The sequence below is a fragment of the Brienomyrus brachyistius genome, unplaced genomic scaffold (assembly GCF_023856365.1).
Source record: "Brienomyrus brachyistius isolate T26 unplaced genomic scaffold, BBRACH_0.4 scaffold71, whole genome shotgun sequence".
Taxonomy (NCBI): domain Eukaryota; kingdom Metazoa; phylum Chordata; class Actinopteri; order Osteoglossiformes; family Mormyridae; genus Brienomyrus; species Brienomyrus brachyistius.
In genome coordinates this window covers 874,169-897,120 of record NW_026042346.1, presented here as the reverse complement: position 1 = coordinate 897,120, position 22,952 = coordinate 874,169, and the positions used below count along the sequence as shown (strand labels likewise).

Sequence of the window (22,952 nt, the reverse complement as noted above, 5' to 3'; positions counted from 1 at the left end):
TCTCTTTGCTTCCTCCTTGAAACAACACGTTTCCCTTAAATCGATGTCTTCATATAATCAACACTGGCATAAATGGAAAAGTAGATCACATCAGTTAGAAACATTTATCATTGTCCTTGTGCACTCTAGAGTGGAAACTTTGAATCCTTTTTATGGTCACTTTTGCATTTTAATTATAACTCTTGCACTATCTGAAGTTCATAATGATATAATTAAAGATGCTGTGAATGCTCCCACACCCATACCCGTACATCCGTGAAAAGCCGCAACAGCTCCCCGTTTGCCATAGATCAGCTAAACGGGAGTCGCGTGTGGCGGCGACGGCGCGTGGCACACGGCGCCTGATTTCCGCTTCCTGCACCTGGTCGCGAGGGAGGGCCAGAGCGAGCTGCTCAAGATGGCTGCGGCCGAGTCAGATCGTGAACCACCGTCTGCCCTGTGCAGTGAATTCCTGGACTTCTCCGCTAAGGACACGGGCCTGGTAGGCGACAGCGGTCGTGCTTGGCGGCGGAGCTAAGCGAGGGAGTCGCTCACTGTCTGCGGCGTGATGAAAGTTGCTAAATTTTCCCCTCCGAGCTCGGATTGTTTTCCCGTTTGCGGCCCTAGCTGCTAGTTTGCTGCGCCGTTAGCCTGCTAACTCAGCTGGCTCAGCGAAACGCTGCTTTGTACAACACGTCCTGAAAATGACATTTATTCCCCCAGCCTTTACTGACAGTGCTCTCGGTAACTCTGACATTCCGAAAACGATTTGTATTGTCGTAAAATATTTTCCCCGTACTGTTACAGTTTATGTTTGTCTACAGCTGTATGTTTAGCTCGCAAAGACAGCTGTTATCTTCCAAGTAAACAGCTTTGCGGCTTATTCTCGTTGCTAACTAACTAATAGGATGCGCCTGTGAACTAGTTGGAGTTGTGGATATTGAATGTTAGGTGTAACTGTAAACGTATTCCTCTTTTAACTGTGATTTCTCATTACAGGTTAACTGTAATTGTGTTTCTGCCACACACTAGCCATTTGATCAAAATATCCAACTGTCAAATGATTTGCTTGCTAACATTTATATTCTCCAGTTTTAACTAGAATAAGGCAGAATTAGATTAACACCCTCGCGGTGTATTAATGAATCCATTGATCTGGAAGCGTTTAACTGCTGACAGTAAATACAAATTTTGAAATATGTACGCAAACACACATAGCTTGACGTCTATATAGTGCAGTCTCGTAATAGCTCACTCTCATTACGTACAAAATGTTTTATCTACTGTCAAATATTGGTGAGTTATTAATATATTTTGTTTTCATGTACCTATAAAATATGGCGTGGATGCTTAAGGAGACATGGATTACAAAATCTACAGTAATTTTCTTGTACAGAGAAAACACCTGTCTGGGTGTCAGCTTGCCAGTATGAATATTTATTTAGGAAACGGCCATAAAAGTTCAAAATTAAATCCACCTTAGCAGATCTTTGTCATTTAACTGAAAATCTCTTGTTTGTGACATTGATGAGTGATTTTGTGTCATCTATTCAGTTAACAGGAATTTCTGAGTTCTGTCTGTGGCTTAACTGATTTTTATAAGCTTGGAATACCGCATCTCTTCCTCTTTGTGCTTTTAAATGAGCAAGAGTGATTATTGTGCTATACGATGGCCATTTCTGCATTGTGTGTGTGTGTGGTTTTTGTAGGTGAGCAAAAATGCAGTTTCTGCATATATTTAGTATGTCTTGTCTGGATGTTGTTTTAAACACAGCTGAGAAGCTGCCTTGTGCATTGTTTAAATATAAGGGAGAACTGATTCCCCCTTTGGATCTGTATGTGTAAAGTCTCACAGGGCGGAAAATGTTGGGTATCAGGCAGTTGGTGAAAGAGGACAGAGGAAAAGTAAGCAACTTTTTTTTTTTTCCTGTTGGTTCGGGGTTTTCTCCATTCTAAAAACACGTGCAGTATATTGTGTAGAAATCTGTTTACTGGTTGTGTAATAGCTGAGAACAGCAGCTGTTTGATGCCCCGCTGTGTATCATATAGTTACACCTGCAGGGTTTTGGTGGGGTGTGTTGGAGTGGTAGCATGTCCCAAGTGGGGGTCTCATCAAAACAACACGCAAGCAGAAGCATACATCTCCAGAAATGTCTCCCCATGCTATGCTTTTGCACAGGGTATTTGAGTTTCTGTCAGGGAGATGGTGCTTGTCTGAACACGGCAGGGAATTTCCAAGTAGGTTGGTATGTTTTAAGATAAGTAAAACACGGCCACCTTATTGACAGCTCTTCAGACGCTTTGAAATGTTTACCTTTTGATGAAGTAGATTATATGGATGGTGAATCCGCATGATTACCGGCTGGGGCTCCATGTTTTTCCTGGTGCCATGTCAGGAACTTTCTAGCAGCGAAAAGCTCCGGGGTAATAAATGTAGCCGTCTTATCCACAGATTGTTGACTTACTTGAATGGTCTTCATTTTCACAGCCCCTTTTAATTTAAGATGAATACTTTGTGTAGTATTAGCAAGGCTTCGTTGAAAAAGAAAAGTCGTCTTCAGTAATACAGGGATCACGAGTCCAATCTATTATCTTGTTTTTTGTTTTTGTTTTTTTTGGTTTCAAATGGGGGGGGGAGGGGTGTTGTCTGTCAAGTGAAGGGTTTCCAGAACAGACTCAATGTATGAAGCAGCTGGCAGAGACAGACACGCACTCAAAGCGACTCACTTGACATGTTTACCTCTTCTTAATCTGAGAGCTTGGCCCCAAAGCTTGTGTTCACTGACTCAGGCCAGCATTTACATACTACTGTTTAGTCTGGTTGGACACACCATTAGTCAGATGACCTTTTCTTTATTGGTACAAAATTGTACTATTTCTGGGACGGGTTACTATAGAGGGATGCAATTCACTAAAGAGAAACTACACTTCAATGTTTCATCTTAGCCTCCTGCAGTGTAAGATTGTATAATCCTTAATCCAGCCATCTCTCTATCAACTCATACATCACTCACTTCCATTTGCAGTGTCAGTTACTTGCTCTTTCTGTCACCTAGTTCTGTGTGTTCACCGTTATGAGTTGGGGGTTGGCGGGGATCTAAGAGAACTGTGTTTTGGCTGGCATCCTTTTGGCTTATGGTGGACTATGGCTTTGTATTTAGAAGGCAGCACAGTTACTGTCAGAATAATGAAGCGTCCACTTCTGTTTGCACAGAAATGGCTCCAAGCCTCTGACCTTCCCAAGGCAGTCTACCAGCACCTGGCTCGCTATGTACCCAAGATCTACTGCCTGGGGCCCAACCTGAACCCCCAGAATGAGGATCTTCTGGCCCAGCTGCTTCTGCAGGGACCGCTGGAGTGGTACCTGTGTGGGGAGGACCCCTCCATAGGCTTGGCCAAGCTGGAGCAGAGTAACCAGCCCTCGCAGCTGTGCGGCCATGTCTTCAAGGTGGGCGAGCCCACCTACTCCTGCAGGTGAGGGATTTTCTCTCTCCACCGCTTGTTGTCATGGCTCTCAGCAGGGTGACCTTCGGACTTCCTGAAGAAGAGGAAGTCTGCGAGGCTTTGGGTCTCTGTTAGGCAGACAGGACGAGTGGCATTACGGTGCCCATCCCAGTTTGCATGGCGTTGACCGTGGATTATGGAAACCTGCCCACTTGGCCAGGAGGTCACAGCTAAGTGCAGGGGTTGCAGTTAGCCATGTGTGTGTGCCTGTGTGCATGTGCTCTCACCGTGTGCCTCCTCCTCCATGCCCACAGGGAGTGTGCCGCCGACCCTACCTGCGTCCTTTGTATGCAGTGTTTCCTGGGCAGCGTGCATAAAGGACACCGCTACAGGGTAGGAACATGCACCCACACGTGGGGTCCGGTAACCCATTCTCTCCACCATGAAGCCAGTGCTTTCACCAATGTCGCTCTTAGTTGCTGTCATGTGGGTTTTGTGAGACCACACCCACAAGAGCCTATTGGCTGTGGCACCACTCGCATATTATTCAAAAGATTAGAGGCCCAGCTGTCAATTTTTCCATGTCAAAGGCCGGGTCAAACTGAAATCAGACCTTTCGCATAAGTAATTTGCACCCTGTAATGGCATCATCCTTGTTCTCACCTGGGATAATATGCAGTCTGATTGGTGGAGTTTCAGGTGTACCCTGGAAGTCATTTTAATTGCATTGATTAACTACAAGATAATGTTTGCTGTCACCCACTGCTAATTTCATATTATATTCATTAGTTTTTTAAAACATTTTATCAAGTGGGCAGTGTTGGTTTAATGGTTAGGGAAATGCACTTGTAATTGAAAGATTGGGTTCGAATCCTCGGCACCACTGAGGTACCCTGAGGAAGGTACCACCCCCAAGCACTGCTCCCTGGGCACTGAATTAGCTGCCCCCTGCTATGTCACGATCTCACATATGGGTTAAATGCAGAGGACACATTTCTAGAGTATATGTGTGTGCATTATCTGTGCCTGATCTCTGCTGCTGCAGGTGGCAGCATTTTGTTGCATGGTACAGGCTGTGTGTGTGTCTGCATGTGAGACCAGCTAAAGATGTTTGCTTAAAGGATCTGGATACATGTGCTGGAGTACCTGTGTGTACGCGTGTGTGAGAAAGTGCTCCGCCTTTGACTCGCGTGCCTCCGTTGCAGATGACGACCTCCGGGGGCGGTGGCTTCTGTGACTGTGGGGACACGGAAGCCTGGAAAAAGGGTCCTTACTGCCAGAAACATGAGCCCAGCATCAGTGACTCCTCACAGGAGGTGAGGCGTTAAACCGAGGGAAGGGTGTTCAGTACCGGGTCAGAATCTGTCACGTAAAGGGAGGAAATTTCAGTCCTTGACTCGGTTGGCATCTTGCCTGGTGGGTGGTGGCTGCCATCGCAAGAGCAGATAAGTGTAAGTAGATGCCCCTCACTTCAGAAAAACAAATGACAGGTGCATTCCTACCCCCCCCCCCCCCCCCCCAATTCTGGTATTATGGTCTCATCTTGGCTGGTTTTATTTATTCAGGTTTTAGTCTTAACTAAAATCCATAAATGGCCGTTTCCTGTAAACATTAGCGATGCATTACTAATGGAGTGTGAATGGCTTTTTTTTTTTTTTAATTGGGGGCAGTCGGTAGTGGGGGGGTGGGTCAGTTATTTTCATGGCTTTCGCGGCCGGGTGTTGCATTTCACGTAGAATTTGCTTCTGTGAAATGTCTGGCTGTTTGTTTTTATAATTTAGAGCTTTTACTCATTTAAAAAAAAAAAAAAAAAAACGACAGTGTGCCGCTTGCATTAGCATTATGAGACTCCTGTTAATGTGCTGCTTAGAAAATTAGCAGTTCAGAGTCAGACATCAGTGTTGTGATACATGCACGTCCTGTAAATCAGCTCTTCACACTGGAAAATCAGAATACAGTCCTCACTGCAAGGCCTCTCTGTGAGACCTAAATGTTGTGCCCTGGGCCGCCTTCACGTGCTCCTGGCCAGAATGCAGAAACGACACCATGTCGCGTTTAGTTTGCTGATTTTTTGGCCTAGTAGATGCTGCCCTTTGCGTGTCTCATGCGTGTCGCCCCGTGTGATGGCCCACAGGACCCGTTGGATCAACTCTCAGCCGACATGATCACTCGCACCTACACCGTGTTCGCCATCATGCTGAGGTACGCTGTGGATATGCTCACTTGGGAAGAGGAAAACGAGCTTCCAGCTGGCCTGGAACCTCCGTAAGTACCCTCCCCCAATCAGGCAGCCAGCTGAGGCCTCATGGTGTTTGTTTATAAACACTGTCATTGAATGACTGACGGTGGAGGGGGTCAGAATGATGGGGTGGACAGACTTCGGCTTACTTCCCGGCCGTCCCCTCCACCAGGGAGCGGGGGGACACATATTACTGCATGCTGTTCAACGATGAGGTGCACACCTACGAGCAGGTCATCTACACGTTGCAAAAGGCTGTCAACTGTACCCAGAAGGAGGCAGTCAGCTTCGCCACCACGGTAGACAGAGATGTGAGTGACCGCCCCCCCCCCCAACCCCCCACCCGGTGTAATTTGGATCAGCGTGAGGTTTCCGCCCCATCTGCCTGCCTCCTAATGTGTGCGTTTTTTCTGCTTCTCAGGGGCGGAAGTCTGTCCGCTATGGCGACTTCCATTTCTGCGAGCAGGCCAAGACTGTCATTGTGGTGAGTCTCCTGTTATGTGGGGGTGGAGGACTGTATTTTGCACTGTCCTGTAAGCACACTGCATGTGAAACACTTTCCCAGCTGTGGTGTAGCACCCATCTGCAATCTGCTTCCTGTTTACCATAATTTTGAGCTTATGGCTTGGACAATGATAAGTATGGGCACTTCCTTTGTGGCCCTGGATATAATTTTGATTGGTGGTTAAATGAGCTTCTGCCAAATTTAGGGTTCTGAGAGGCCCTGAACTCACCAAGGTTTTCCTACATCCGTCACAGGCCCTAATGTTGTGCCTGCATTTCTCTGGCGGACAATGAAGAGTTTGTACTTTAATTGTGATGAGCAGTGGTACTTAAAGGGCCGCAGTGGGTGGTGTTTGCCAGCCTGGTTTAATCTGCAGCCAGTGGCGTGTGGTTACCTAATCAGCCATGGCTTTCAGAGCCCCCCAAAGCTTTTATTGCTGCGGGGCTGTAGGCCCTGGTGTCTCTGACCCATGTGTTCATCTGACCCCCGCAGAGGAACACGAGCCGGCAGACCAAGCCCCTACGCGTGCAGGTCATGCACTCCTCAGTGGTGGCTCACCAGTGCTTCGCCCTCAAAGCCCTGGCCTGGCTGGGCCAGGTAATCGGATACTCTGGTCAGTCTCCTCCCCACCTGCTACCAACGCTTCCCCTTCATGTCTCTGCTTGTGCGTCACAGCCGCTCTCCTCCCCCCCCTGACAGACGCCCTGCGGAGGATCCTGTGCCAGGTGGGCTTGGAGAAGGGCCTACTAGGGGAGAGCTCCCTGGTAGACACCCTTATGCTTTGTGACTCCAAGATGTGGAAAGGTTGGTCCTCAAGATGCTAACGTGGAGGTGCAGCCCATGCGGGCTCGCGTTCAGTGGGGCCACAGGGGTCTCCAATGGGTCCCCATTTCTGGCATTCTCCCCTGTTCATGCCGGTGGCTCTTCTCCAGGTGCGAGGAACGTCTACCACCAGCTCTTAATGAGCAGCCTTCTCATGGACCCGAAATATAAGAAGCTGTTCGCCATTCAGTTTGCCAAAGTGAGAAACCTCCGTGTGTGTGTCTGTGTCTGTGTCTGTGTCTGTGTCTGTGTCTGTGTGTGTGTGTGTGTGTGTGTGTGTGTGTGTGTGTGTGTGTGTGTGTGTGTGTGTGTGTGTGTGTGTGTGAAACTGCTGCAGCAGCTGAAAACAGCCCAAACTAACTGCTACAGCCTGCCCTCATTAACATAAAGGCTTCTGAAGGTTGTTCGTGCTCTTTAGAAAATTGAGTTTCTGGTATCAAGAGTAATGTAACCAGAATTAGTGAATTCCATTGTAAACCACATAAAATTTGATCTCTAATGCTGGTTTTCAGTGCCGGCTGCTTACGGGTTGGCTTTGTGTAGAAGTTTTGATTGTAGTTTTCAGCAGTGCAGTAGGTAAGACGAGGGCTCCTATTCCTAATGTATTCCAGTCATCTCATATCCCCCAACTTAACTAAAAGATAAACATGTACGCAGCCAGTGATCGATTCTGAGATGACGCCATGACTTCAGGAATAGCGCCCCAGCCGCCCTCCTAAAATCTGAGCTTGGAAGCCGGTCCACGTGAAGCTGAAGGGAGTCTGGGGCCGGGCCCTTATGTGGGCTAGTTCGCCCCCTCCCCGGTCCAGGCTCTGCAGCCTGCTGGCCTTATTGCTGGGGGGGAGGACAAAGGGCAGAGGTCACTGGGACATTTGCCTGCCTTTTGACCTGGAAGTGAATCTCTTCCCCCTCCCCCCATTTAGAATTACTGGCGCCTTCAGACAGATTTTATGGAGGACGATCATGAGCGTGTAGTATCAGTGACATCTCTGTCTGTCCAGCTCTTCACTGTGCCCACCATGGTGAGTACCACCTCCCCCCCCTCCCCACACACAATTCTGCCTTCTTGTGCCCCCACCCACCCCCCTGCCCATTCAGAATTATGAGCGCTTGCAGAGCGACTATGTGAAGGACGACCACGACAGGGAGTTCTCAGTCACGGACCTCTCCGTGCAAATGTTCACGGTACCTTCCTTGGTGAGTAGGCGCCTCATGGGGCGGGATCATTAGAATCTTCTAGAACTGCGCTCTTGCACTCCTGTTATCTATTTATACACACACTTTAAAAGCGTGTGGGTTTGTGTTCAACATCAAACCAGAGGGGCTGTCTAGACACCAGGAAGCGTTTCTTAGTCTTGCATCACTCCGACCCGTTTGCCCGGATCCAAACGGTGCCGATTTGAGAGCTCTGATCTCATTACTCAGTGCTTTGAGGTTGGGTTATCGCTCGCCAGTTTGGATTTACAAGCTTCGGCCTCGGCGCCCAGGGGTAAAACCCAAGGACCGGCGATTAGGCTCGGTCCGCGACCCTTTAACTCCCCCCCCCTCCAAAAACAACCAGGCACGCATGCTGATGATGGAAGAGAACCTGATGGCCACCATCATCCGCACCTTCGTGGAGCATCTGCGACACAGAGATCTGCAGGGCCGATTCCAGTTCGAGCGCTACACACCCCAGCAGGCCTTCAAGTTCCGGCGCGTGCAGAGCCTCCTCGGGGACCTCAAGTGAGTGTGTGTGTGTGTGTGTGTGTGTGTGTGTGTGTGTGTGTGTGTGTGTGTGTGTGTGTGTGTGTGAGTGTGGGATGTGCATCTCCATCAGAGGCTGATGCGATACACATCTCGATGTATTGCCAACAATCTAATAAAGATACATATGAAGCAACTAGTAATATATTCTCCCCTGTAACGACGCAGTGTGATTGAACATGACTTGATTCAATACAGTGCAATTCAGTGCGGTGTGATGCGATGTAAAAGAATGACAAAGAATGATGCAGTTCAATGCGTTACAGATACAGACTGGTTGGAGAGGGATAATCGGTCTAAATATAAGATTACTCGTGAAATTATTGGTCACCCTTTTAAATAATAAAGGCATAGGTTCTCATATCATATCAGATTTTGCAGATACAAAGATTATAAACTTGTATCCGGTGCACAGTTTTTTTTGTGTCATGAATTTTTATGCAAATGAGTGAATGTATGTGTGTGAGTGTAACTGTAAGGAGATGACGTCTATGTCACTAGTGAGATGTTCTTCTGCAGGTATGTACTGATCAGCCGCCCCACAGAGTGGACTGACAAACTCAGGGAGAAGTTTCTGGAGGGGTTTGAGACCTTCTTGGAGCTGCTGAAGTGCATGCAGGTGGGGGTTTGGAGGAGGAGGTGTGGATCAAGTGGAGGATGTGGCTGAGGGTTAAGGTGGGAGAGAGTGTGGAAGGAGGGTGGAGCTGAAGTGGTTGAGGGGTGGGGCTGAGAGGTTTTGGGTGGGATGGGGGCGGGGCTGACGGATTGGGTGGGATGGGGGCGGGGCTGACGGATTGGGTGGGGTGAGGGGGCGAGCCTGACGGATTGGGTGGGGGTTAATGTCCTGCTCGACTGCTCCTTCCTCAGGGCATGGACCCTGTAGTGCGCCAGGTGGGCCAGCACATTGAAATGGAGCCCGAGTGGGAAGCGGCCTTTACGCTGCAGATGAAGCTCACACACATCATCTCCATGATGCAGGAGTGGTGTGCCTCTGATGTGAGTCTCCCTTCCTCACTCGCACACACCCTCTGAAAAGCTACCTGCCCCACCCTCTGACCCCTCTGTTCTCCCCGTGCCCAGGAGAAGGTGCTGATCGAGGCCTACCGGATGTGCCTGGCGGCTCTGACCCACTGCCATGGCGGCTTTGCGGACGGCGAGCAGCCTATCACGCTCGGCATGTGCGGCCACTCGGTGGACACCTTCCGCTACTGCGTGTCGCAGGAGAAAGTAATCATCCACCTGCCTGTGTCGCGCCTGCTTGCAGGTGAGCCTCTGCCCAGTCCCCTTCCCTCTTCTGCTCTTGGCAAGCGGGCCTCTCAATTCAGTATTCCACATGCTGCTGTTCCTCAGCCATTCCCTTTATTGTGATGGTGGACTCTCAGTGTGTTATCTAAAGGAGTTTAGTGGGTCTGACCCTCAGAAATCTCTGGCTCAAAGGTTGCACAACTGGTCAGATTTGACCTGTCTGGGCAGCAGCCGTTAATATTTTGTGGACCTTTAACATGACAGACCCCCTCCCCCCCCCCCCCCCCCCCCCCAAAAGAAAAATGGACATAATGTTCCCAGTGTTTAAGCTCATGTAGATGTGCAGAGATGGAAATAACCCTGACATTCTCGCAGAAGGCAGGTCATGCCTGGGCTAGAAGTGAATCGCAGGGCTGCAGGACTAGTAAATCTTATTGTAGGCTACAGCTACTGGCCAAAATATCCCTGGAACAGAGTGACGGTTGGGATTAGAGAAGCTGTCTGTGCTTGAAGATTGGGGTCACTGTGGGCTGAAGACGCTTCCCTCAGCTCCTGGCGGTACGAGCTGTGTGTTCAGCAGTTGTTTGGCCTGGAGGAGGCTTGTGTATTAAAGCCACCGGCCCTGGAGCAGAGACACATTTGTATTCTTGATGTGACAGCTGGGAAAATGTCACTGTCCCCCAGGTCTGCATGTTCTGCTCAGTAAGACGGAGGTGGCCTACAGATTCCCTGAACGGCTCCCCCTGGTGAGTGCTGCTTTTGCGTTTTGGAAGGCCTCCATGTTTTGGTAGGGTCACATTGAAAACGTGCCATGAATCTTCTGACAATTTGATCAGTTCTTTAAACCCTGCCTACCTCGCATTGAAAGGGTCAGCTGCATTAAAGGATGTGTTACTTAAGTGAATCCCGTAACCCGAACCCCTTTCCTCCAGAGTGAACTGAGCCCCCCCATGTTGATAGAGCACCCCCTGCGTTGCTTGGTGCTTTGTGCTCAGGTGCATGCTGGGATGTGGAGGAGGAATGGTTTCTCTCTGGTCAATCAGGTGAGTGGGCTGATGACCTCACGCGGTGGCATTCATCGTTTCTGCCGGCGTTTTTCCGCCGTGTCGGGTACCATACTTTCGGTACTTCAAGGTGTTGGCTTTCCACTGTATATATTATAGGGCTGAACAATATGCAATTATTAATACCAACATAGTATGTTGCTGGTCAGCTAGGCTGAGATTAGGCTGTTTTATAGTGTGGGACGTGATGGCACACAGGGTTTTTTTTACTTCATTAGGGTGGGGAAAAACCTTTGCAAGCTTTGCAATTTTAATGATTTTCAGGATTATCTAGTATACGTTTGAATAACAGTTTACTGTTGCTGCCTTTGCATGAGCGCCGCATGCGTTCTGAGATGGTCATAATCATTTCCATCCTTGCTGTTTAAATCACTCCTAGACGGGTTTGTGAGAAATTCGTGAGAAACTCCTTTTTAAGTGAATAATGCAAAACTTGATGGGAATGTAATGTTTGTTTTCTCGTGTCCCACACTTCCAGATTTACTACTACCACAACGTGAAGTGCAGAGTGGAGATGTTTGACAAGGACCTGGTCATGCTGCAGGTGCGTTCCCCGGCCGCCCCCTGCCCCCTCCATGTGCAGGTGACCCCAGCTTCTTCCTGGGTGCTCAGCCCTGCTCATGTGCTCCTTCATTCCCAGGCTGGCGCCTCAATGATGGATCCAAACCACTTCCTGATGATCGTGCTGAGCCGCTTCGAGCTCTATCACATTTTCAGCTCTGCCGACGGCCGCAAACGGCACAGCCGAGAGAACTCCAACAAGGTGCCCGATTCCTTCCTGCTGCATTACATTGCGTGGACCAGCAGGGGGTGCTCTGGGAACTGTGGTTGAAGTGTGCAGGATGTGAGAAAATAACAGATCAAGTTAATGATGAAGTGTCCAGTCAGTAACTTCAATAAAGCAAATGAAGGTTGTGGGTGAAGATTTTGAGGCCAGTTCAGATGTTCCTCTGACTGCTGTCTGTACCTCAGGATGTGATCCAGCAGAACAACACCCTGATCGAGGAGATGCTGCATCTTATCATGATGATTGTGGGTGAGTACGAGTGCCCCCCACCTCCCAATATTGCCTTCCGGCCTGGGCTCACCTCACGTGCATGTGCGTGTTCCAGGAGAACGGTTCACGCCGGGGATCGGCCAAGTCCAGCCCAGCGACGAGATCAAGCGTGAGATCATCCACCAGCTGTGCATCCGGCCCATGGCGCACAGCGAGCTAGCCAAGGCGCTGCCGGAGAATGTGAGCGTGGGGGGTGGGGTGCAGGGCCAGCCAGTGGACCATGTTTGGGACTCTTTGTAGTTAATTAGTAGAGGTCGATGCTGAACAGGCGTCTCGGTTGTGTAAACATGGCATCCATACGCACAAGAATCAACCTGAAGGGTCTCAATTTCGACCTGCTCCTCCACGCTTGATGATATTGGAAATTAAAAATCATCCATCCGCAGAGTGCAAGATTTTCCCATGCTTGTTTGAGCCTGAAGGGCCACAGCACTTGACCAAAATGTGCGGCACGTGGCGTGTTGATGTTAAAGCACACGTGAGCACACCTTTCGGCTAGCAAGAGCCTGCCTCATTTCCTATCTTTGTTTGCCCCCTAGTGGTGATGTAGTGACAAGACGATGCTGGTTGGTATGTGACTGATGCAAGTTTGATTTTCCTACAGGAGAACAAGGAGACCGGCATGGAGAGGGTCATCGATTCTGTGGCCTTGTTCAAGTATGGTTTTCCTCTTTTTGTCCATCAGCCACTCCTTTTCTGTCTTCAACCTATATGTAATCCCCCCCCCCCATATCATCACAGGAAGCCAGGAGTTACAGGCCGGGGGCTTTATGAGCTGAGGCCAGAATGTGCCAAGCAGTTCAACCTCTACTTCTATCACTACTTGCGTGCCGATCAGTCGAAGGTAGGCTGCCCCCTCCCTTACCGATCAGCAGGGCTCCAGCTACCAAGGCGACACCCTCATTTTGATCCCTCGTCCCTCAGGCTGAAGAGGCCCAGCGGAAGCTGAGGAGGCAGAGTGGCGAGGACTCAGGTACTGGACGCCTCTCCCAGCAGCTTCTGCTCATACTGCCTGAGGTAGCGCGTGTCAGTGAGGGCCGTGGCCGTGTAGGTCGCTGGGTGAGCATTCTTGGCCGGGTCCGTCATTCTGAGAAGCAGCTGGGTCCACTTGACCTTAAGAATGGGTCCGTATGAACATGCCAGTGACGTTTGTGTGCCAGTTTACGCTGCCTGGCTCGGGCCTGAATGCTCCTGAGTACGTGTATGGTAGGCTGATCTGCGGTCTATTGGTTTGAAATGGATTCATTTTGGTTTGAATTCTTAATGGAGTTAAATCGTGCCTCCAAATGAAGTGCTTAAAGCCCTTTGGGATGTATTTGATGCGTGCCTGAAATCCCCCACACACTCTTCTGGTCCATGTCACCACCCGGCGACCATAAATAAGATTCTGGGAAAATGGCACCAATCTTCTGTCTGGGTATCACAGTTAGGGAGTTTTTTTACACCCACATGGAGAGATTGTGCCGGTGTGAGACTCAGTGGCTGATGCAGGCCTCCCGTGTCCCCAGCACTGCCCCCGCCTCCTCTGCCCCCCTTCTGCCCGCTCTTCGCCAGCCTGGTGAATCTGCTGCAGTGTGACGTGCTGCTCGGCATGCTGGGAGCCGTGCTGCAGTGGGCGGTGGAGCCCAGCGGGGGGCACTGGTCGGAGTCGATGCTGCAGAGGGTGAGCAAGCGTGCGCGTTCGTGACACGGGGGGGGATGGGGAGGGTGGGTTCTGTTCACGCTTATCTGAGGTGGTTCTGTGTGTGGCCAGGTGCTCCATCTTATAGGCATGGCCTTGTTGGAGGAACAGCAGCAGCTGGAGAGCAGCAGCGACGACGACATCACCTTCAGCTTCACCCTCAAGATCTCCCGTGAGTCACTCAGCCGTGCGCAAACAGTCCCACAGAGCATTTACACTTCTCTCCGCGTCGTCCGGGTAGATAAAGATGTCTTCCAGATGAACGGACAGACTCCCGATCGATAGTTAATCTTCACACTCAGCGTGTGGTGTTTGGCATCCTGTGTGCAGTGTCGACCTCTCAAACAGGCTTTCTGCCATCGCGGTGTGCAGTGGATCTCTGGGTTTTCCTGTTTGCTTTGTCCTGTTAGCTGGAATGACATGTCCATGTGTGTGTCCAGGGCCCGGAGAGGCACCCAGTAACACCCCGAGCATCCTGGCTCTCCTGGAGACACTGCAAAACGCAGCCCACCTGGAGGTGCACAAGGACATGATCCGCTGGATCCTCAAGGTGCGTCGTCATTGCAGTCAGGGTCATTCTGTGCAGTTTCTTCAGGTGGCCTGTCTGCTGTAACAACAGCCTGCAGGTCCGGTGTCTGTCAAGAAGACACCCTGTAAACCATGAGTGGGTCTTATAAGGGCCGGTGTATATGCAGGTTTTTGGGATAACCTTTAGGTCTGCTGTTCAAACCCATGTGTGAGGACTCTTCAGCAAATCAGTTGTTACGTTCAGTTGTTTCTGCCTTAAGCAAAGAACCAGCTGTCTTTAGGAGGAAGGACTTTATTTGCAGATGATGCTCGGTGCAGCAGTTATGCACAGACTTCTCAACCTTCTCCTGACGTGTGTGTGTGTGATACCAGCCTTTTTACAGAGTCTAAGACAATAAACCAGTCAGGCAGGAGCCACAAGATAAAAGGCAGGAACCAGAAGATGGTGATGAGCTGCCTCGCGGAAGCCTGATTGCTCAGTCTTTGTTAGCTGATTTACATTGGATAGCACTTTGCAATTTGCTCTCAATAGGGAGTAAAGGCAGGGTGATTTTCTAAACACCATTACTGTTACAGGAAACTACATGAGCTAGGATTTCTGTGCTACAAAGTAATAGAACGGCCAGTAATACATTGTAACTTAGCAAAACCCTGCATAGTCCTCTAATTGGTAATTAGGGAGTTGCAGTGAAAACGCACATACACAACGGGTCATTCTGGATAAGGCTGGCCAGCCCTGCTGTATGCTGTGGTGGGATCTCACTGCCCTCCCCCCTGTAGTATGAGCTGCAGATACCATGAGGTAGTAGAGCAGCCTTTTTGTCTGCAGGTCATGCACTGAAGTCCTGAATTGTTTTATATATGTAGATCTTTGAAAGAGGATTTGTGGTTTTTTTAGCTTTCATAAATGGCAGCTATCGCTACATTGAGCTAATGGGAGGCAGTATGAAATAGGGTGGGATTGTAATAAATTTGGAGTTACTGTGTTTGGAGTGTGAGTTCTCTTTCGGCCCCCCCCACAGACCATTGCTAGCATTAAGACGATGCGAGAGCGCAGCAGTACCAGCCCTGTGACAGACAGCGGAGGCCAGAACCAGCAGGAGGTAGGAGAGGGCAATCTTTAATGCTCTGGGCCGCCAGAATCTTAACATGGTTTTGTGTGCATAACTCTTGGAAAACCATGAATTTTGATTGATGGGAATTTCTTTCAGCAACCTCCTTTACAGATGTGCATTTTCATTCTGTTGGTGTAACCTAGTTGTTTGTATGTGTGATGTTATGTAGTGTGAGTCTGAAAAAAGTCCTCAGCCTTTCTTACAACACTGGAGGTAGTGTCTGCTTGGGACAGGACCCCCCATGTTAGGGCACTTTTCCACTGCACCAAGTACTGCACTTTTCATAAGGTACTTTTGCTTTTCCATTGACTTTTAGTTGAGTTCCAGTACCTGAAGTGGCAAACCAGCTGGGGTACTACTTTGGTACTTTGGGGTGGGACTGGAAATGGTTATGCAAATAGCCTGCATCTGAAACAGTATAAATGCCACATTGAAAACAGTTGCAAACTCAAAAAATAATAAAAAAAATTTGCTTTTGGTCATAAGAATATATATATATATATATATATATACAACGAAAAGATCCGGATGGCATGAGAAAGTATTTTGTTGAATATACTAATACATATAGTGTGTTGTCCTAGCGATGTCGGCGTGCGGTGGGCTGTCCTAGCGATGTGATTTTGTTGTAATAAATACTGGGGTATTTATAAAACAAAAAAGGAGCTCATAAATTTCACAAATACAGAATTGCAAGTAAGAAAATATAGCTGACTAGCGACGTAAGAATTATGTGCGTAGCATGTAATGCTAACACCGACGTCGCACATCACCAAGCCATATAATATGCTACATCCATTTTTCAAATTCAGTACAGAGTACCCTGCCTCGCGCTGTCATGTCATTTGGTACCAGTTTTTCAGCAGTGGGAAAACGCCAGAACTGCAGAACCTGGTGTGGTGGAAAAACGTCCTTAGTCCTGGGGGGGGGCTGGTTTAGCTCAATGAGTCCCCTATGGGTTTGCACTTGTAACTGATGTGCCCTCATTACCACAGACGGTGCGGGACAAGGACAAAGCGGAGCGCAAGCGCAAGGCGGAGATGGCGCGACTGCGTCGGGAGAAGATCATGGCGCAGATGTCGGCCATGCAGCGGCACTTTATCGACGAGAACAAGGAGCTCTTCCAGCAGAGCCTGGAGGAGCTGGACGCCTCCACTTCAGCCTCACTGGAGCACAGGTACGATCCTGTAGGAGGACCGCTTCTCCCAAAGGGGTGTGAACCACCAGTGGGGGGGGCCCGCAGTGATGCATCCACCTTGTCCCACTAGTCCTAGCTCCCCGGACGCCGCTCTGCTGTGTGTCGGCCCCCGGAGGACGCGGCCGGCGGAGAAGCGGCAGGTAGTTACCTGCATCCTGTGTCAGGAGGAGCAGGAGATCCGTGGGGACGGCAGGGCCATGGTGCTGGCCGCCTTCGTGCAGCGCTCCACCGTCATGTCCCGGAACCGCCACAGGCCGCCGCCTAACCCAGGTGAGTAGGAGAGCGCAGGCTGCGCACTGGGCCTCAAGCCCTCTCTCCCCACAGCCCCACCAGGCACCATCATTAGTACAGCAGGACAATCTGTTAAGGTTGTCTTTAAGCATCATGCCACCTGCTGGTAATATGTGTCCTGTTGGTGTTCCAGAGCGTCACGATCCGCTCTTCACGCACCCGGACCTATCCTTCGGCACGCACACTGGCAGCTGCGGACACATCATGCATTCTCACTGCTGGCAAAGGTAGGCCTTGGCGCGCCATGGGAGGGGTCTGCGGGCCACGGAAAGCGCACGGGTGGCGCGTGGGAGGAACATAGGCCAGCTACCAAGTGCTCAGGCACTGTGTTCTGGAGGTGATGGATCCAAGGCAGAGTGCGGTAACTGCCCTGTCACTCCTTGGTATATAGGCTGATGTGCTGCCTTCGTGTTTATAAGAAGCACATGGCTGGCAGTGACCATAATGGTTTAGGTAGGAAGTAATGTCCGGCACCAGGGGGGTACAGTGTTTGGTGTGGGGGCGCTGTGTTGGTGATTGGTACTGTTGGGGGGGAAAAAATGCAGGTTTCAGACTATTGTACATATTTTGTGTGTGTATTGTTTTAATTATTGTTCATTGACGGCATGTTCCCTCTTTGTCTATGGACGTAAACAAACACAATAATTATATGCATTAATATAGACTAGTTGTTTTTCAGTGGTTGCCAAGTAAAGTCATCAGTTTGCTCGTCTCCAGTGCGTCACTCGCCAACATGACAGCCTGACTGCAGTGCATGCAGCATAACCGTGTGTCTCTCAGTGGAGCTTAGTGGGTTTGCTGGGGGGGGAAGTATTTCCAGACCCCCTTTCACATGTGAAACCCGTTAATGCATTAGATAAAAACAGCACAGAATGTATAACAATTCCCACTCTTATACTAACGGGTAAGGGGTGTTGTGTGGTCCTAACAGCTGTCGATGTAGTGAATAATGGGGGAGAAGCCCCCACCCTTCTCAAGCACGGTAATCTCTTAGCTGCGCATTCACACTCCAGCCAACTCAGAAATAATGGTATTTAACTTCGTTTCATTGTGTGTGTGTGTGGGGGGTATAAGATGGCGAGGTGAAAGATGCATCATCACCCCCACCAAACTAAATTCCTGTTCCGATTATCAGTCTCGTCCATTTTTCGTTTCCTTGGAAGATACCTAAGCAGACTTATTTGATTAGAGCTTTATAAGAGCATCTGCTAAATGACTGTTATGTAATGTAGCCTATTAATGTCATTAACAAATTGAATTCCATAATACATGAATGCGGCTTCTTGAGCAAGTCACCAAGGTGTTGCATTAGATGGTTTCATGATGGTAAAGATTTTGGGATGGCAGGATTGTTACCTGCGGAAACACCAGGTCAAAAAACGCATTTATGGATGCTGTGTGTCATCTGGAGGTAAATTGTGGATAGTCGCGATGAATAAATGTGCAGAAAGTTTTTGTTTTTTTCACCATGGAGATGTCACTTGGGTTCCCCCTGCAGGTACTTTGAGGCAGTGCAGGCTAAGGAGCAGCGGCGGCAGCAGCGGCTACGTGTGCACACCAGCTACGACGTGGAAAACGGGGAGTTCCTGTGTCCGCTGTGCGAGTGCCTCAGCAACACCGTCATACCCCTCCTGCCCCTCCCCAAGGTTTCCGGCAGGTAGTTTGCAGGTCACGGAATATTTTAGAGGACTGACAGCATTTCAGTTGCAAGTACTAAGTGCGTACGTCTGTCTGTCCTAGCACTGAGCAGCCGGGTCTTGGGCTGTGGCTGAAGACTGTTTCTCAGCAGATTAAATCCCTGCATTCAGCACACAGGAAGCTTAGACCTGTTGGTGAGTGTCTGCTTCCTGTCTTTTCCTCAGCTGTCTGTTGCTGCATGTGTATCTTCACGCATTCATTTCCTGTTTCATGGGATGGACTGACGACCATTCTCTGTAAATTTAGATGCTGGGGCCGTCGATGCGACCAGCAACATGGAAGACTTCCCTCCCCCAGAGGGATTCAAGCCTGACTACGTGCCAGTGTACGTTTATCCCGGTACCCCCCATGACCTGCGCACATTCCGGATCCAGGCCTTGAACGTCTCCCTTGGTCCTCACTCCTTTAGGAACCCCTTCTCCAGTTTTGTCAAGGAGATGCTGACAACGTTTGGGACGGCTACCTACAAAATTGGCCTTAAAGTTCACCCCAATGAACAGGACCCCCGCGTCCCCATCATGTGCTGGGGCAGCTGTGCCTACACCATCCAGTCTATAGGTGGGCCCTGCTACAACCCCCCCCCCACCTCTTGTGTTTATATTACATCAGATGGGTTTCAGTGTTAACTAACCTGTTTATCTCTGCTCCCCAGAGCGACTTTTGGTAGACGAAGAGAAACCACTCTTTGGTAGTTTGCCGTGTAGACAGGTAAGCATGCCTCTAGCACCCCCTGCTGTATGGGCATAAAGACGAGGTCTGATCTATGAATACAGGAATAAAACTTGTGGTAACTGGCCCACTGTATGTCGGGTCTGCAGGATGACTGCTTACGCTCCCTGACCCGGTTCTCCGCGGCGTGCTGGACCACAGCGTCTCTTCCCTCGGTGCAGGGACACTTCATCCGACTGTTAGCAGGTGGGTGCCCCGGCTTCCCAGACCGGCCCGCTGGAGGGGCGTGACGTGTTAAACGGGTGCTCAGGCGTGCTGATTTGAGGCATATTTCCACAGCGCTGCTTCCGGACCCCGAGGTGGAGGGCTCCCCCAGCATACTGGATGTGGACATGTTCCACTTGCTGGTGAGTGGCCCTCCGATCTGAGCCCTACAGGCACATGGGGGACATGGTTCGGACCCTCCATTAGAGCCACATTTTAAATGTACAGATGGCTGCTGACCCTCATACTGTTTGAATGGTGACAGGTGAGCCTGGTGCTGTCCTACCCATCGCTGCACATCCAGGACTCTTCTGGCCTCAGTATGGACGCAGCTCAGCAGAACTTCTTTCACCTGGTCACTGTGGCTCACGTGGTTCAGGTCCTGCTCACCTCCACGCCAGGTGAGAATGGCAGGGCCTCAAAGGCGCTAGAAGCCACCGCGGGTGTTGGGCAGATAACTAATCGTGTGTCTGCGTGTGTGCATGTCTGCAGCAGAGGTGATGATGGACCAGGAGAGTGGAGGTGGCCACAGTGAGGAGGAGCAGAGCATCAGTGCCCTCTACAGCTGCCTTAGGAGACACTTGGGCGGGTAAGCACGCCAGTTTAGCACAGTCCTGGGGAGGGCATCTAGCCTGCAGCTTTTCAGTGGTTTGGGGTGTTTGTGAATGCTGACCCCGTCTCTTACAGTGCCCTACGTGATGTGGGCTCGGCCTGGCACCTGTGGCGCTGCGTAAAGGCGGGTGTGCTGCCCTTCCTGAGGGCCGGGGCTCTGTTCTTCCACCACCTGAATGGGGTGCCCACCCCCTCAGAGCTGCACGGTGAGTGCTGTGCCAGGGCAGTGCTGTGCCTCGAGGTGGTGGTGGTGGTGCTGATGATGTTGACGATGGCGATGTGTCCTTCCCCACCCTACTGTAGCCCGGGGCTCTGGTCAGTGGGAGCACCTGTGTGGATACCTAGGTCTGCCACCCAACCTACTGCAGCTCTACCACAGTAATCAAGATCTGCTGGACCCCCTGATACAGGGGTACGATTTGGGGAGCGTTCCTGTCGGCAGTTATCTTTGTGTCTTTCTCTGGTAGCCCCAGTTGGGTGGATGTGCTTAATCCTACTCCCCTACCCATAGGTGGTGCTCTCATCCAAGCGTACAGGGACTGCTGCAGGGAAGTAGCCATCTCGTCAGGTTAGTCCCCCGCCCCCATGCATTGATGACAGGGCCTCAATAGGTCAGCAGGGCCCCTGAACTGTTCTGACGGGTCCATCACTCTGCAGCTACCCTCGGGAGTCCAATCGGCTGATCGACCTTCCAGATGACTACAGCGCCCTCATCAATCAGGCCTCCACCTTCACGTAGGTGTCCTCTGAGAGGGCCTGGCACTGCGGGCACCATGCCATCAGGCCAGCAGTCAAAAGCCCAGCGAGGGCCTGTGCTTGCCAGAGTCCTTCCTGCGATGTGACCGGTGTTGAATCCTCCCCTTCTGCCAGGTGTCCCAAGTCTGGGGGTGACAAGTCTCGTACCCCGACCCTGTGCCTGGTGTGCGGTGCCATGCTGTGCTCGCAGAGCTACTGCTGCCAGACAGACCTGGAGGGCGAAGACGTGGGGGCCTGCACCGCCCACACTTTCGCCTGCGGGGCCGGTGTGGGCATCTTCCTCAGGTAGTGGCCTCTCCGTTAGTACCCCCCCCCCCCCCAAACGCAGTGCTGCCAAGCGTGACTCGGGTCTGTGTTGCAGGGTCAGGGAGAGCCAGGTGCTATTCTTAGCTGGAAAGACAAAGGGCTGCTTCTACGCTCCTCCTTACCTGGATGACTACGGCGAAACAGACCAGGGACTCAGGTGTGAAGCGTTTTTTTTTTTTCTTAAACACAGCCTATATCCTTCTATATGTCTCTAACACCCCCTCCCCCCCATCTCAGGCGTGGGAACCCGCTACACCTCTGCCAGGAGCGATACCGGAAAATCCAGAAGCTATGGAGGCAGCACAGCATCACGGAAGAGATTGGGCACGCACAGGAGGCCAACCAGTCACTGGTGGGGATTGACTGGCAGCACTTGTGATGTTCCTGGTTGGACCCCCCGCCCCCCCCAATTATCATGAGGGCTACACCGCAGGACTGCAGTTGTACCAGCCAGTGAGGGTGGGGCTGGGTCTCTCGTACACACACACACACACCACTTACACACACTCACACGTGCGCGCGCACACACACAGGATGTCGGCGGCCATGACAATGCAGCATGGCCCCCCAGCCCTGCCCTCCTTCTCAGAAAACGAAAAATGCATGAAAAATGCTTTTCTTTCTTGCTCCTTTCAGCCAAGGTAGCATTTCATTCTGATTTAATATAAAATGCATCTTGCTCTCACAAATGCCCGTAGAGTTCTGTTTTACTTCTCTTTATCCATTTATAAATTTGTTAGCTTTGGTTTTGTTTACTTCTGTAGTGTTTCAGCAAGACACTACATGTGGATTATTTTTTATTTTATTTTTTAAAGCAAGCACAAGTTCTCTTTGCATGAAAGCCTCAGTTCTCATGTTACGATCCTCTCCAGTATGTTTATGCATGCATGTGCCTCCTAGTGGTAGGCATGTGTCTCTGCAGTCTGCAGTTCAATTAGTCCCTTAATTAAAACAAAATGCTTATTTTTAAAGGAATTCCAAACACACTTAGTTGAATACAAGCCAATATTCTGAAGTCTGGGAGCCCACGAGTGTTGGTGTGTGTGTGTGTGTGTGCGTGCGTGTGCCTTGATGGCGTGATATGGGCGTAGGCCTGCGTGATTGGCATGTCTACACTAGAGTCGTTTGCGTATGAGATTCGAGGTCACTCTCTCAGTTCTGACCCATAGTTTTTGTACGAGGAGCAATGTTCTCATTCATAACAGTCTCCGCTTCCACTCAGTCAGGGTACCTCGGAGCAGACTGGCATGGAAGTCCGCTAATTTAAGAATCCCAGTATTAAATTTATCCCCCTCTTTTCTGGAAGCCTGAATTAGCTGTTCATTTGAGGAAATGTGTGGGTTTTTAAGTGCAGTTAGGTGGGTATTTTTAAACCTTGAAAGGACTTTCTCTTGAGCAGGAATCATCGGCACTTGGCAATTGTTTTTTTTTTTTTTTTTTTTTAAGCCAAGTGCTCTTTTGTTGTTTTGCATTCATAAACATTTACTGTGGCTCAGCCTCCTCCTGTCACCAAAATTCTTCAGGTCTTAAAGGAGAGCAGTAGTGACAAATAATCATCTCAGACCCTGTTTCCAGTTGCCCACTGAGGGCGAAGCTGAGCACCCCCTAGGTGGGAGGGTGTGTGCACACTTGGCTCCGCCCCCTTCCCTCCATGCTCGGTTGGCATGTTGTCACGTGACCTCCCACCCCGCCACACTCCATACTGTGACATGCTTTCAGTACTGAGAATGTGC

General features: G+C 50.2%; 1 protein-coding gene across 3 annotated transcripts; it reads left to right on the top strand.

The window, feature by feature from the left end:
* The first annotated feature begins 307 nt into the window (after positions 1-307).
* Positions 308-21,671, top strand: ubr2 (ubiquitin protein ligase E3 component n-recognin 2). Of its 3 annotated transcripts, none has more exons than XM_049002688.1 (47): positions 308-481; positions 3,194-3,453; positions 3,738-3,816; positions 4,629-4,739; positions 5,558-5,688; positions 5,835-5,973; positions 6,084-6,146; positions 6,660-6,780; positions 6,867-6,971; positions 7,100-7,188; positions 7,913-8,011; positions 8,551-8,714; positions 9,255-9,354; positions 9,603-9,731; positions 9,816-9,999; positions 10,665-10,726; positions 10,913-11,023; positions 11,523-11,588; positions 11,685-11,807; positions 12,017-12,080; positions 12,157-12,281; positions 12,706-12,758; positions 12,843-12,945; positions 13,026-13,074; positions 13,610-13,764; positions 13,855-13,954; positions 14,223-14,332; positions 15,333-15,413; positions 16,421-16,602; positions 16,694-16,893; positions 17,048-17,141; positions 18,413-18,571; positions 18,655-18,746; positions 18,859-18,937; positions 19,022-19,170; positions 19,265-19,320; positions 19,431-19,527; positions 19,621-19,688; positions 19,811-19,946; positions 20,041-20,134; positions 20,233-20,363; positions 20,461-20,569; positions 20,669-20,725; positions 20,815-20,892; positions 21,028-21,198; positions 21,275-21,376; positions 21,457-21,671. In XM_049002688.1, the coding sequence occupies exons 1-47, from the start codon at positions 398-400 to the stop codon at positions 21,596-21,598; spliced, it is 5,256 nt and encodes a 1,751-aa protein (XP_048858645.1). In that variant the 5' UTR covers positions 308-397; the 3' UTR covers positions 21,599-21,671. The 3 variants fall into 3 exon arrangements, with proteins under 3 accessions (XP_048858645.1, XP_048858644.1, XP_048858643.1); XM_049002687.1 differs by lacking the exon at positions 7,913-8,011 and adding an exon at positions 8,088-8,186 and having other exon boundaries at positions 309-481; positions 20,038-20,134; XM_049002686.1 differs by having other exon boundaries at positions 309-481; positions 20,038-20,134.
* The last annotated feature ends 1,281 nt before the right edge of the window (positions 21,672-22,952 follow it).